General features: G+C 43.8%; 1 protein-coding gene across 2 annotated transcripts in view; it reads right to left on the minus strand.

Annotated features, from left to right (window-relative positions):
* SORCS1 (sortilin related VPS10 domain containing receptor 1) overlaps positions 1–13,731 on the minus strand; it is a 470,882-nt gene that overhangs the window by 158,459 nt on the left and 298,692 nt on the right. For both annotated transcript variants that reach the window (XM_054581477.1, XM_054581478.1), the window contains exon 5: positions 212–285. In XM_054581477.1, the coding sequence (XP_054437452.1) occupies positions 212–285 (74 nt within the window). The remainder of the gene's footprint in view (positions 1–211; positions 286–13,731) is intronic.

Raw genomic sequence — 13,731 nt, forward strand, 5'->3', positions numbered from 1 at the left:
AACAAACAAAATAGAGACAGACTCATTGACAGAGAGCAGGACGAGAGCTATGGGGCTTGAGGGAGGGGAGGTTAAGGGCTACAGGGATTGAGCAAAAAGAAAAAAGGACTCATAGGCATGGATGACAATGTGGTGCTTGTGGGGAAGGGGCTTATAAGGGGACTAAATGGTAATGGAAAAAATACAATAAATTTTTTTTAAAGAGACTTACCAGTAGAACCTGTTTGGTACAACCCCTTCCTGAATAAGCTGCCACCTTCTCCCAAATTCAGCAGAGCTGTACAACTGTAGAGAAAAGAAATTTCTTAGCACCATGACCCTGTGGCACACTGAATACACAAACATCAGTTCATCGGATCAGTAATAATAGTGATAGTACATACCATTTATTGAGCACCTGCCACATGCCAGGTGAACAGTCCACACATCATTTTTACTCCTCACATACATTTTGCAAGGCAAGTATTAATATCCCCATTTCACAAGTGAGGACACTGAGGCTCAGGAAGATGAATTACTGGAAATCACATGTCCTCCAAATATTGGAATGGACTGGGATTCATCTCTCATTCTACCTGGTGACGAAGTCAGCTGACCCACCTGACCTAGCTTATGCAGGTCATCGTGTGGGATACGCAGAAGTGCTAAATCTAGACCTGGCCCTTAAAGAGGAGATAAAATAACTTGAATCTGACTAAAATAATGAGAAATGCCTAAAAGAGCCAGGGATAAAGAGATGCAGAGGGAAAGACTCAGCCGTTGATCAGGGATGCTTTACAGACATTGTGGAGATTCAGCTGGGATCTGAAGGCATAACAGCCATCACACTGACAAAAATAGGACAAGCACAGAGGGAACAACATAAGTCAAAGTGGTGAGATATGCAGGACAAGATGTGAAGAAGGCTGGCTTATCTAAACAAGTTTAGATGAAAATGTTGATGCAAAGGCTTTGAATGGCATGTTAGGGAGACTGGAATATATCCTACAGGCAAGAGAAGCCAGTGTTGGTCTTTTTAACAGTTAACAGAACTTCAGGCTAAAAAAGGAGCTGGTATTGCCTAAGTTCTTACTTAGTCATCCAAATGCTCCTTGTGTACTATTTCAATTAATCCATACACCATCCCTGTGATACATGAAGTTATTATGATCATTTTATAGTTGGTTATATATCTGGTAAGAGTTCAAGTCTATTCATTACACTGTGTCAGTATTCCTCAAGGGCAACTGCATAGAAACACTACCCATGAGAGAGGATCTAACCTTCCATTACTGCATCTTCTCTTACATCCTGTTCTTCCTTGCTCAACGACACCCCTGGGATTCTCTTGTGCCTCTGGAAGTGTCCCTTGATGGCAGCCCAGAGATCCCTGTTGCTGTAGGCATTCTGGTTCTCACAGGCCACTGGCTTTTGTCTCGACAGATATCATTTGGAACATCTTCTTTCTGCTACGTGCTTGGTCTGTAACTCACTCGCAAACCCAAACCTCCAACACTGTGTTCACCAAATCCCAGAGTGAACAAACTGTGAGTCACTGTGTACTGAGTACTTTGACTGCTGGGCCTCTTCCTCTCTCCCCAGCCCCAGCACTCAAGGAAGAGTCGGATGGCTCACCAAGGCTGCAGATACACCTGGCGTGTCCAAGGAACAAGGCAGCTCAAGTGAGTAAGCACTGACCCTTGAAAAAGTTTTCTATATCATTGTGCCCACGGGATCAAAACATATCCTAAAGCCAAAAAAAAAAAAAAAAAAAAAAAAAAAAAGCTGAAATATCTGGCTACTATAGCAAGCAGTTCAATTAGTTCCAACCACAGGGTATTTGAGCATCCAGACAAGGAGGATCTGTGGCTTTTTCTTTCAAGTCTTGTTATTCTTTTCTGTCCCATCATGGGGCAGAAAGATTCATGTGTCCCACAGAAGAAAGATTTCCTGAGTACATTTCATGCTTGATTAATTTTAAAAGTGCTAAGGAGAGAAGTAGGTGCAGCTCCCTTTTATAAAGATAACAGAAGATGGGACAACTCACTCTTAATTCAAGCCCAAGCAGCCAGATCACCCATGTCCTGCTTCTTACTCTCCAGTGTGTCCTGAATACTTTGCATTTTAACACGTGGACTGCTATACCCACAGCGATATACTAGGGAACGTATGCTTCTCCCTCTCCCCTTACTCTATCTTTTTTAAACCCAGAACCACACTTCTTTGCATGAATGTAAAGGGAACAGGTTCACACCATTGTGCGTTCCTCTGTCAATATGTAAACATATAATGATATCTATATCTGTATACAAAGATTTATGCCAATGCAACAGCATTGGGACAGTGTAAAATAATTTTGTGTGAAGGCCGATTCACATAAATGCTGAAAATCATATATAAACTCTGGGAGCTCATAGGGCTGCACCAAGTGATGACCATCCCTGCGCCCATGCGGAATTTGTCTCCGTGAAGAATCGTTGGGTGTCTGCATCTGTGTGTGTGTGTATTTTTTCCCCTTCTATGTCTTTTTAAATTGATCCCCACAGGCTTGGACTCCAACATGTGGACCAGTCAGGTATATCCCATAATATTTGTTTTTATCTTCTTCAAGGGGCTGCTTTGTTATTTGTGAGCATCCAGAGGCCTCTTGAGCAGTGGGTGTACTGAATAACCCAATAAAACAAACTTCTCTTACGCAGCTCAGTGACATTCTCTTCGGGCTCCTCTCTCGAAAGGCACCTTTTGCCGTCTCTCCCTCCCACTCACACATGGGCATATTCCCCTGCCAAGCCTCCATTCTTGCTACCCACTCAGGCCGAGGTGGCTCTGAATGTGTCTACCTCAGTGACTACCAGTCTTCTGTCTAGCCCCAGATCAAGGTCACCTTCTCTGTGAAGCCTTTCCTAACACATTAAAATTTGCAGTGACCTCATTTCCAGAGAACTATGGCATAGTAAAAGTTGCTGTCACATGACAGGATGCATATTTATATTAACTTTCTTAGTAGACTTTCAAGGGAGCTTTCTATGAATGCAAGACAGAAACTCCTTCTTACCTAAAAATTACCCTAAAATATCTGAGACTGCAACCTATGTCTTTGATGGGAGGTCGCAAAGATTTTATATGTCAGGAATCCCATCACTCTCTATCTACACAGTGTCTATAGCACATAGAAGATGATAAAGGGGAAAAAAGTACAGATTTTGCACCATGCAAATCCCTTAGTGATGAGTGTATCTAGTACAGTCACTGGTTTCACAATGGATGGAAAAAGATAATTTATCAGAGGAATATGCTGTACTTCCATAGATCAATAACTAGAGGCCTACACCTAAATAAACAAAAACCAAATAAATAAAAACTATATATATATAAAATAATATAAATATATAATAATATCTATATCTGTATACAAAAATTTATGCCAATGCAACAGCATTGGGACAGTGTAAAATAATTTTGTGTGAAGGCCGATTCACATAAATGCTGAAAATCATATATAAACTCTGGGAGCTCATAGGGCTGCACCAAGTGATGACCATCCCTGCGCCCATGCGGAATTTGTCTCCGTGAAGAATCGTTGGGTGTCTGCATCTGTGTGAGTGTGTATTTTTTCCCCTTCTATGTCTTTTTAAATTGATCTGCACAGGCTTATATATATATCAGCACCTTTGAAACTCCCAAGGGTTTGCAGCAAGCAGTTCGTGCATATTCATTCACCCTTGGACAAAGCTCTGTATCCTCCACCTACCACTTCAAAGATTTGCTCCCTAAGAAGTTAATTGTCCAGCCTGGTGCTCTACCAAGAAAAGGAGAAAATGACTCAGTCATTCCAGTTAATGTGTTAATTAAACCTGCAGAGTCTGACAGCAAAACTCTCCACTGAGCAGGGAACAGTATCAAAGCCTTGCTGTCTCGGCCACAGTGGGAGGCTTTGCGTTAAAAAGAGTCAATGTCCTTTAATAATGGTTGTGGCGTCGGCAGCACCTGGAGAAGATTCAGTCCCTCTCTGTATGTCTCTGACTCCTCTTTCTAGGACTGTTAGAACACAGAGCTGAGAACTATCATCACTGTGTGTCACCTCCTGAGCCTACAGAGGACTGTGGGGAGGACGAGAGGAACTCAACCAGTTTCAGGAGAAAAACGTCCACCTGCGAACCTGTCATTCGAGGAGTGGTTTGCATTTTGTTTTTGTTTTCCTAACACTAGTACAAACTATTGATGGGGAGATTGAAGGAGTAGAAAGCTCATAAAGGGAGGGGGGAAAGATTCAAGGCAGAAAATCCTTTCTGCCTAAAATCATTCTAAACTATCGGGTGCCACTTCCCTGCCTCCGTAAGTGGAACTCAATGAGCTCAGACTTGATGCTCAGCTATGGTCAAGACCTATTAGCAGCCTCAGGGCCTAAACCTCCTCTCTGTCGTCATTCTGGTCTGGAGCTGTCAACTCTTCTCCCTGCCATGCTCCTCTCCTGAATAGTTCTTTCTTCCTTTCCTCCCTCCTTTCCTTCCTCCATCCCTCCCTCCCCCCTCCTTCCTCCCTTCCTCTCTTTCACATTGGCTTGTTTTCTTGTCATCTGTCTTTATCTGCATTAAGAAGAATACAGAGAAAAGATACAGTTAATTGTCAAGGTTAGTTTTGTTATGAGCTTTTTTAAAATCCTTACCCAAGGAAATATTTATTAATTTTAGAGTGAGAGGAAGGGGGCAGGGAGAGACAGACAGACAGACACATCGATGTGAGAGAGAAACATTGACTGGTTGCCTCCCATACTGGCCCCAAGTGGGGATCAAGCCCACAACTTAGTTATGTTTCCTGACTGTGGATCAAAACCACGACCTATTTTTAGGGTTCAGGGCAAAGCTCCAACCAACTGAACCACCCAGCCAGGGCTGTAATGAGCTTTTAATCAATTGTTCAATCATCTCTGGGGCGACCCTTAGGAGGGAGAGGGTCACAGGGTTCAAGGAAGCAAAAAGAAGGATGCTAACTGGGGTAGGGAAAGAGATCCATCAGCTTTGCCCAGGATTTCTAACCTACAGCAGATTAAGATGGGGTGCGAAAAGGGGGTCTGAAAGCCGCTGTTTCCGACTTGCATTTTCCATCTTCTTACCACTCACATTTGACTGAATCCCTGGAAGAGCACCCTCCTTCTTTAAGGAGAAATTCAGTTTCCTTATGTTGCTGTGAAATCTTGCAGTCGTCACGGTCCCTGAAAAGTCTTCTCAATATTCCTAAATTGGATCAATCAACCCCTCTTTTCAGATTGTTACATAGGCCCCCATTAGGCATTTTCATTTGCAGCCAGGAAATCGGTCCAAGGACACAATTCCATAGAAGGTAAAAATGACAACATGTTTTAAGTTTTCAGTTGATGGGATGGGAAGCGGTTCACCACAAAGTTCCCTGTGGTGACTTTCCCAGTCAGGAGGCAGGTTCCTAGGTCTCCTTCTCACTGGATCCTTGAGAGGCTTCTGCGCTGGCGGAACACTTCCTGCTGTCCGCTCTTTTCAAGGTTGCCTGCTCCCTCCTTTTTGCTTCTCTGCCCTTAACACTGCAGAGGCAGGGGGCCTGCAAATTGCACTTCTTGAAAAGGCTGACAGAAAACCCTGCCAGTTCTGTTTTATTTGCCTCATCCTAACACAGCCTTGGGGGTGGCCTGGGTACAAATCTCTCATCCACCTCATGATTCTCCACTGCTCACTGAAGTTACTGCATTCTTTTTAGCCAGAAAGAGATGGTACCTTCAGGACTTCAAATGAATCCCTAATGCCAGGCCTGAGGCATAGCAAATATCAAGCTCTTTCTTCCACAGGAAGAAAGCCAATCTGCCCAGAGAAACCCATGATCTTCAGGAAGATGCTCTGGTCCACAGCACAGGAAAAGGCCAGAGCTCACTCCAAGGGGAAACTGCAGTCTGTGGTACCTAAAATAGTCTCATGAAACTTCACTACATGCTGACATGAATCTTTTTCCTGGCTGGTGGGTACAAGGGTAGATAATGAGAAAACCATGGTGGCCACTCCAGACCAACCCTCCCACCCCCACCAGATATACAAAGTTCCTCAAAGAAAAAGCTAGCTTATCAGGACATATCACAGACAATGCATAGTAACATTATGTTCAGATGCCAGAGAGGAAGAGTTGGGAACCTGCCAAAGCCTTCCTGGTAGGCTTAGAGAGCACAGCTAAAATTTCTCAATGTGAAGATGTGAAGGAACAGCGTTCCAGGGCAAACAGGTCAGTCTGAGCAAATCAAGAGAGCAGCAAAGCTCCGAGTGGCATTACTGTTGGCTGAGGCGCGTACGGAAAAGTGAAGCAAGAAGAGAGGCTACCACCGGTGCCTGGGGGCAGGTTGGAGGGATGCCATCCTACCTGAGCTGGTGGGGGCGAATGTAGACTGCACCCAAATATCTCAGGGGTCAGAAGGCAAGAGCGAGTGGGGTGAGGACTTATCACTGGCTCCATCAATCTGTCCCCAGCCTAGGTGTATCAAATGTGTCATCAGCCATTCCCCAATTGTCACTGAAGTCTGTCACATGTCCCACTGTGTTTGGCACTGTGAGTCAGGCTTGGGGCATTAGAAATCTGGAACTGGGGTTAGCTGGGAAGGAAGGGTCACTATGAGACGGTGGTCCAGGTCCATTTATGAACACTTCCCTGGCACCGTGGTCTGGAAGTGCAGAGGACAGACAATTATGAGATGGAATCTTGGCCTTAAATGTTCTCTAATATAAATGGAGAAATAAATACAAGATAGATAAAATAATTAGTAGCTAAGGTAAGAATCCACATCATAAACCCCGTATGATCATACCATTATTTAAAGGCATAGATGAAGCAGTTAAGCAGTTTTCAGAGACAAAATAAGCAGAAGGACAAAACTGTCCACTGGAACGTAATTGGAACGGTGTCTCAGTAAGATATGCATTAGCAATGTGAGGATGGAATGGAGGAAAGATATCAGTGAGAGGGTGACCGCCACGGGCCAGGGATGTCTGAGTTAGTGAGGTCCCCTGGGTGTGAGAAGAAAAGGGAATAATATTTTAAAAATAAACAAACAAGCAAAACTAAACCTAATTAAAAAATATCTGACCCAATGAAGAGCAGAAGAGAGGGTCAGTTCTGAGAGCTCCTGTCATTTTGCCTGGGGCAGGGGGAACATTTGCATACAGATCCCCCGGATGGAGCTGGGACAAGGCTGGGGGAGCAGGGGCACCGGGGTCACAGCACCGGTGTCTCCCAAGGCATCTCAGCTGCTGTGCTGAGTCGCAAGGGGCAGCTGGGGGCCTGGCAGCCAGCCAGCAGCCATTTCCCTCTTGCTCGCAGGTCCCTCCCGCTCCCTCCCTCTCCAGCCTCGATCATGGTCCTTCTGTTGTGAAACTCAGCTCTTTAAACAGGCACCATGGCATCTGTCAGAGGGGACAGGTCTCATGGTAGGTTGGGCAGGAAGGACATGGTGAAATAAAAAGGGGGAAAAAAGGGCAATTAACGGAAAGAAAAACAGCATCTCAATGGCTCTTCTAGGGAGGTCAGTGTGTTAGTGCTGCAAGGAGCGGGTGTGAAGACAGTGAAGCTCGGATTAGACCCCTAGCTCTGCCACTGCTTGATATGCTACCTGGAGAAACTTCCTTAACCCCTCTCAGCCTCGGACTTCCCAACTGTTAAACAGGCATAATGGTACATCTTATGTTCAGTATAAGAATAAAGTTGGCTGATGTGAAAAATCTAAGTACAGTGCTTGCTACAGAGCAAATAGTCATTGCTTGTTCTTTGCCCCCACCCCAGCCCATTCTGCTACCAATCACCGCCTTCAGACACTGCGGGAGGGAGAAACGGGATGGCAGAGAAATACAGCTGTGGTTGCTTTTTCCCTCCAGACATCCCAGAAGCAAGGGAGGATCTTAGACACCGTTTCCACATCCCAGCCTCTGAGGTGGATGGCTGCTCAGCATGGCCCTTTCCAGAGCAGGGGAGCCTCTCTGGCTCGGGTCACAGGCCTTCTTGTTCTGGGATATTTTCTCATTAGATCTGAAAGTTAGATCAGCAAGGGAGGCAGTGGAGTTCAGCGAGTCGGGAGAGTGAGCCCCTTGGAGATCTGTGTTTGTGTCTTTTCATCTGATAATATTTTATACGAATTGCGTAGTTCAGTTAAGGGACCTGTCAATTTTAGGAGGGTACCTGACTTTGGGTTTCTCTTCCTCTTGCCAGCTTTGGGATCCTGGCTGGGGCTTGGAACCTTTTAACACTGTGCCATGTAATCTGGACTTAGAATATCCTACTATAATGAAGATAGGAGGTTGGCAAGATGATAATTTTAATTTTTAAAAAAAGGTAAAAACAATAGCATCAACTATACAAAATATGTCTATTTTTTCCTTCCCCCAAAACCATTCCTCTCCTTGACACCATCCTTGGTTGCGACCGCTCTTCGCAAGAAAACCTGAGCATTTCTAGATTTGTAAAGGGCCACCCTTAGAGATATGCCTTTTTCTGGGTATCCCTTAAGCTCATTTAAAAAAGAGGTCCATACTCTCTTACGAGGTCAAATGGCCTCCACATTTTTCCACTAGTACCTGAACTAAGGAGGCATCTAATTAATCTATTCAGACAAATATTGGTGGATAGGCAGGATCAAAAGAACTGGCTAAAAAGTTGCACAAGCAAAAATGCAACTCTATTTTAAAGCTACAATGGCTACCAAAGAGCATAACTGTGCCTGTCTAAACCAGAATCCCAATGACTCCTTTTAAAATGGCCATTTTTCCCTGTTTTTGCAGCTCATTTCATTCAAATCATTAGGAATAGGTAGATCAAACTGTCCAAGGTAGCAATTGAAAAATAATGATACAAATTGGTTAAACAAGGTATCTAAAGTGAACAGCAGGCCTTCCTTGTTTGCATATGAGGGCATTTCAGCTTGAAAATTTGTTTTATAAACAAACATTGGGGTTGATATTCAGCAAGCTCCCCAATTTCCACTCTAATTGCTAGTTTTGTATTTGGATACTTAAATTATGTATATATTCATGAAATTAGAAATCAGCCCTGACATTGGGAAATTTCAAGCACGTGGAAATCCTGCCAAACCAGCATGGTATGCAATGCTCAACATATTCCTTATAAATAACTGAGTGCCTTTTTACTTAATGTAGTGCCTTGGGGAAACGTGATGGCATTAGGTAGATATCAGTTTCCTAAGTGTTTGTGCTTATGCAGAAATCATTTGAATATCCCCGGGGGTTTGAATTTCAAGGATCCATTTATCTTTTATTTCAATTTGCCCTTTGACATTAAGGGGCTGCTAGGTCTATTAAAAAACAAACGGAGTTACCACAAAGACACATATTGAATGCTTTAATATTTAATGTGTTACTGTTATTATGATCAATAATATTTTGTGAGCATTGCCTATCTTCCTTGCCCCATTCATTTTAGTTTCATGGCACCTTTTAGTGATTGACTAAGAAGGCATTCAGGCACTGAGTAAAGTGCCTGCATTACAACTTCAGGGGGTAAAAAGACACTGAACTACTGCTAAGGCAGCCTTGTATCTAAATTCAGTGACACCACACGAGGTCATCTATCTCTCAGGTCTTTGAATAATACATTGTGCAGAATCTGTGCTTGCTATGCACCAGACTCAGTGTTAAGTGTTTTACATATGTTATCTCAGCATTCTCAAACAGACCTATGAGGCAGGTGCTGTTATTGTTCCTTTCACTTTACAGTTGGAGAAACTACAAAATTTGCCCTGGCTGGTATGGCTCAGTGGATTGAGCGCCAGCCTGTGAACCAAAGGGTCACTGGTTCGATTTCCAGTCAGGGCACATGCCTGGGCTGTGGGCCAGGTCCCCAGTAAGGGGCGTGTGAAAAGCAACCACACATTGATATTTCTCTCCTTTCCCTTCTATCTAAAAATAAATAAATAAAATATTTTTAAAAATTAAATTAAGAGACCTGCTAAGAGTCACATAGTAACATAGCCATTAGTACGGCCTGGAATGGGCCTGAGAGAGTAGAGAGTTGATGCTCTTACCTAGCTTGCTGTATTCACTTTCAGTGGTGAGTAATCAGTACAACTGAATTTTGGAAAATACTGGCACCTATTCCCCTATAAAGTAGTCACTATTTCCCAGGAAATGCCCACATTCCAAGCAGTTGTGATAAGCAATGGTGAGGGTGGGGGAAGGAAATATTAAAAAGGAAAAAAAGAGACGATATTTTTTTAAAGAATGAATATGAAACTTTTTAAATAAAATTTAGCACTGGTAGAGAGTAGGTGAGACCTAAAAGTAGTTCTTTTTTAAAAATTTACTTTTACGCACATTACTAAAATTCTATTTCATTTGCTATCAAAACATTGGCAGTATAATTATCCTTTTCTATCAATATATGATTGAAATTCAAAGTCAGCCTTTACTTGTGCCGAGAATGCCTACTGTTAACATTCAGGGTTTCAGTTATGTGTGCAGAGAGACCCCTTATCAAAACGTGCTTTTCCCCTTAGGACCATGCTCTACTTTTATGTGTATCTTACCCTATGTACCAAAATATTGACGGTTAAGCAAGTGTTAAGATTTCTTTCCTTCATAAACTGTGTTTCTTTGGAAGACAGAGGAGATGAAGACTCATGCAGATCCCTGTTGGTATTCCTACTGCTGACCCCAAGGGCTCTAAAACCAGTGAGAATATAAACCTGTGAATATTCCAGAACTGCTACAAAAGCAAGTGGGGCCCACCAAAATGCCTTAGAAGTTTTGTACTTCCTGGACAGAAACAGTCACTCATTTGGATGTATTTTTTTTTTAAATCACAAAACAAGTTAACGTCTCCAGCAGTAAAAGAGACAGACCCATGAACAGGAGAAAAATAAAGATGATGTGAAAGACAGAAGGAAAAGAAAAAAAAGTGATTTGGGGACTAACACAAGGCAGCAGATGAGCTTTATTTTTCCTGCACCCTTTCTGTTTCAAATTTTCTAAACACTTCAGAAAATGACACATTTCAAACAAAACAGGATCACTTTCCCCCCCAAAATCTAAAGGGCTGACGGCACTGGAGGAGTGTCCCAGTGGCCAGAACAGCAGCCTGGAGTTCACCAATATCCCCCTCTTCTACACCTGCGGTCCCGTGTCCCACAGCTCAGACCCAGCCACTGTGCTCAGAGTTCACGATCGCCCGAGTAGGAGCTGCGGCCATGGCCTAGACGGACCTCCACTCCCGTAAGTGCGGTGGAAGCAGCATGTGGCACCCGACCGGAGCAGAGTGGTCCACCCTGCTTAGGGTCAGGGGGCACAGGCCCTTCTGCGGAGCACCCAGGAGGACTTGCCAGCCTGGATAAGCAGATCACAGGCCTCTCCTCCCAAGCTACTCACTAGCCTGAGTCCCCAGCAGTGTGCTTATTGGTTTCACAACATGGCAGACCCCTCCCCACTGCCTTTATAAAACACTCCTCCAGGAAAACCAACCCCCGACAGCACAGCCAGGAGCTCCGGGCCCCAGGATGGCCAGCGAAGCTGAAGTATATGTATATTCTCATACTTTACTCCTATTTTTTTTCCTTTCCATCACATCTGCATTTTGTTTCAAATGTTTCCCAACACATCATGTTTAGTGAGGTGTTTAAGACAGACTGAGAGATGCCGTTGGAGGCAATGTTTTAGAGCACAGTTTGTACACAACTTCTCTGCCAAATTAAAATAAAGATGTGATCTGGTAGTCTCAGCCTGCTGTGAAGCCTGCCCTGGGTGGTTTTCTATACTGAGGCAAGAAAGTGAGGGAGGCTGGCAATGAGGTGAACTGTACCTCCCTCCTCCTACTTGCTTGGTTTCCTAATGCAAAGAAACCAAAAGAACAAGCAGAATGTTTGCTTTGTCTACTGCTTAAGTGCAGAAATGAGAAAGGACAGACATAAATAAAGGAAAGCAAGGTTTTGGTGCTCCTATAATGAATAAACGCCATGGAGTTCTTCACAGGGCCCACGGTGACTCACTGCTTTTTGGGGCTTTGTTGTAAGAGGTATAAGCAGCACGACTTTACGTGACCATTGTCCCTCTTCCCATTGGATATAAACTTTCCATAATGTCTATTTTTCTGGAGTTTCCAGGGCTTTCCAAAGGCACAGCCTGGCAGTGAACCTTCAGAGGCCAAGGAACCCAGCTCTTATTTCTGCATTAAGTCCCCAACCGAGTGTCCTAGGCAATCAGACTACTTCTTCGAGAACTTCAAAGGGAAAAAAGGCGTGGAGAGCCACGTGCCAATTGAAGACAATATTTACCTCTTGGCAACCTCCTAGACACTGAATACCACAGAGAGGCTTCTTTCTCTAAGAAAAAAGACTACAACATCAAAATATCCCAGTTTTAGAGATTCTGAGGGTATTTGGCTGTACATATTTCTCCCTGGTAAAAAGCTTTTTTTTTTCTTTTTTTGAAACTTAGCTTTGCAAGGAAGCAGTGGCCAGAAAAACTCTATCTTAGGCCAGAAAGGACAATCTCCTCAACTAGACTCTTTGAGTATCTTAAAATGTTCACATCGAAAAGCCTCCACGGGGTATGCAGGCATTAGAGATGAAATGCAACCAGAGCAGAACACCGGTGCCCATATGGGCTCCAACTGGAAGCCAGAGATCCAGACTCTGTCTTCAGGGCTTTAAAGGTCTCATTCATTGAAGGAGGGAAAAGTACTGGCAGGAAGATAAGGGGGAAATGAAGGTGGCTGTGTATTCAAAAGAGCGAGGGGATGCCTGAAAAAGACACCAGGGACCGCACGCGAGGAGAAAGAAGAGAGCGGGATTCCGTTCACAGCTGAGTTCTGAAGGAGCGGCCGCCTAAACACAATACTTCCTAAGAGACAGTGCCTTTTGCCTGAAAATTCTGTCCACCATAGGCTGATGTGAAACAGCATCCAGCAGAGCCAGCTAGCACCGAGGCTAAGCTCATAGCTGGGAGTTTTGTGGCAGCTGTCACAGAAAAACTGATGCATAATCCTTACATGAAAGAATAAATGTACCTTTTCCTGGGCAAATATAGTCATTGGTCTGCCAGCACCAGCACAGGGCCCTCCTTGGTGCTCATAGAGACATCTCATTAGTGTTAAAAGCTCCCTGATTCATGGGTAATTGCCAGCTATTATTTCCATATCACTGATCCACCCGAGTGGCCACAGACCCTCTCAACTTGACTTCCAGCCAACCCCATTAGCTAATGGCTCATCTGATGGCTACAGCCCCACTCCTCATTCTGTGATTTGAGCCCTGTGATACAGAGTTCTTCTCCAACCCCTACTTGCAGGTTATCCATACTTTTTCTTCCAGCCTGATTTCTCCTTCATTCTGTCCTGGAGGAACAGAGAGGTTAGCAGAAATCTGCCCACCTGCTCGTCTCAAGAGAGCACCCTCAACAATGAGAACCCTACCAAATTCATGGAAGGAAGGCTTTATTCCAATCACTAAATAAAGTGATACCAATGGGTGGGTTTTCTCTTTGGGAAGATTCATGAACTTCTACAGAACAAAGACTGTTAAGGCTTCATTCAGCTCCTGAATGATAGAATTCATTTGGTCTCTGGTCACAAAAGAGAATTTTTGGGTCCAGAACAGGACAACTATGCTATCCTAACTAGTCTTCTTGCTTATAACCTTTCAGTATCACATTTCATCATTATATTTCTACCAGAGGATTTATAGGTCTGAACACGCCATTCCACTGACCAAAATTTTCAAAAGGTGCCTAATTAGGAAAAAAAAAT

The sequence above is a fragment of the Pteronotus mesoamericanus genome, unplaced genomic scaffold (genome assembly GCF_021234165.1).
Source record: "Pteronotus mesoamericanus isolate MK-2021 breed Mesoamerican mustached bat unplaced genomic scaffold, CSHL_Meso_final contig_657, whole genome shotgun sequence".
Taxonomy (NCBI): domain Eukaryota; kingdom Metazoa; phylum Chordata; class Mammalia; order Chiroptera; family Mormoopidae; genus Pteronotus; species Pteronotus mesoamericanus.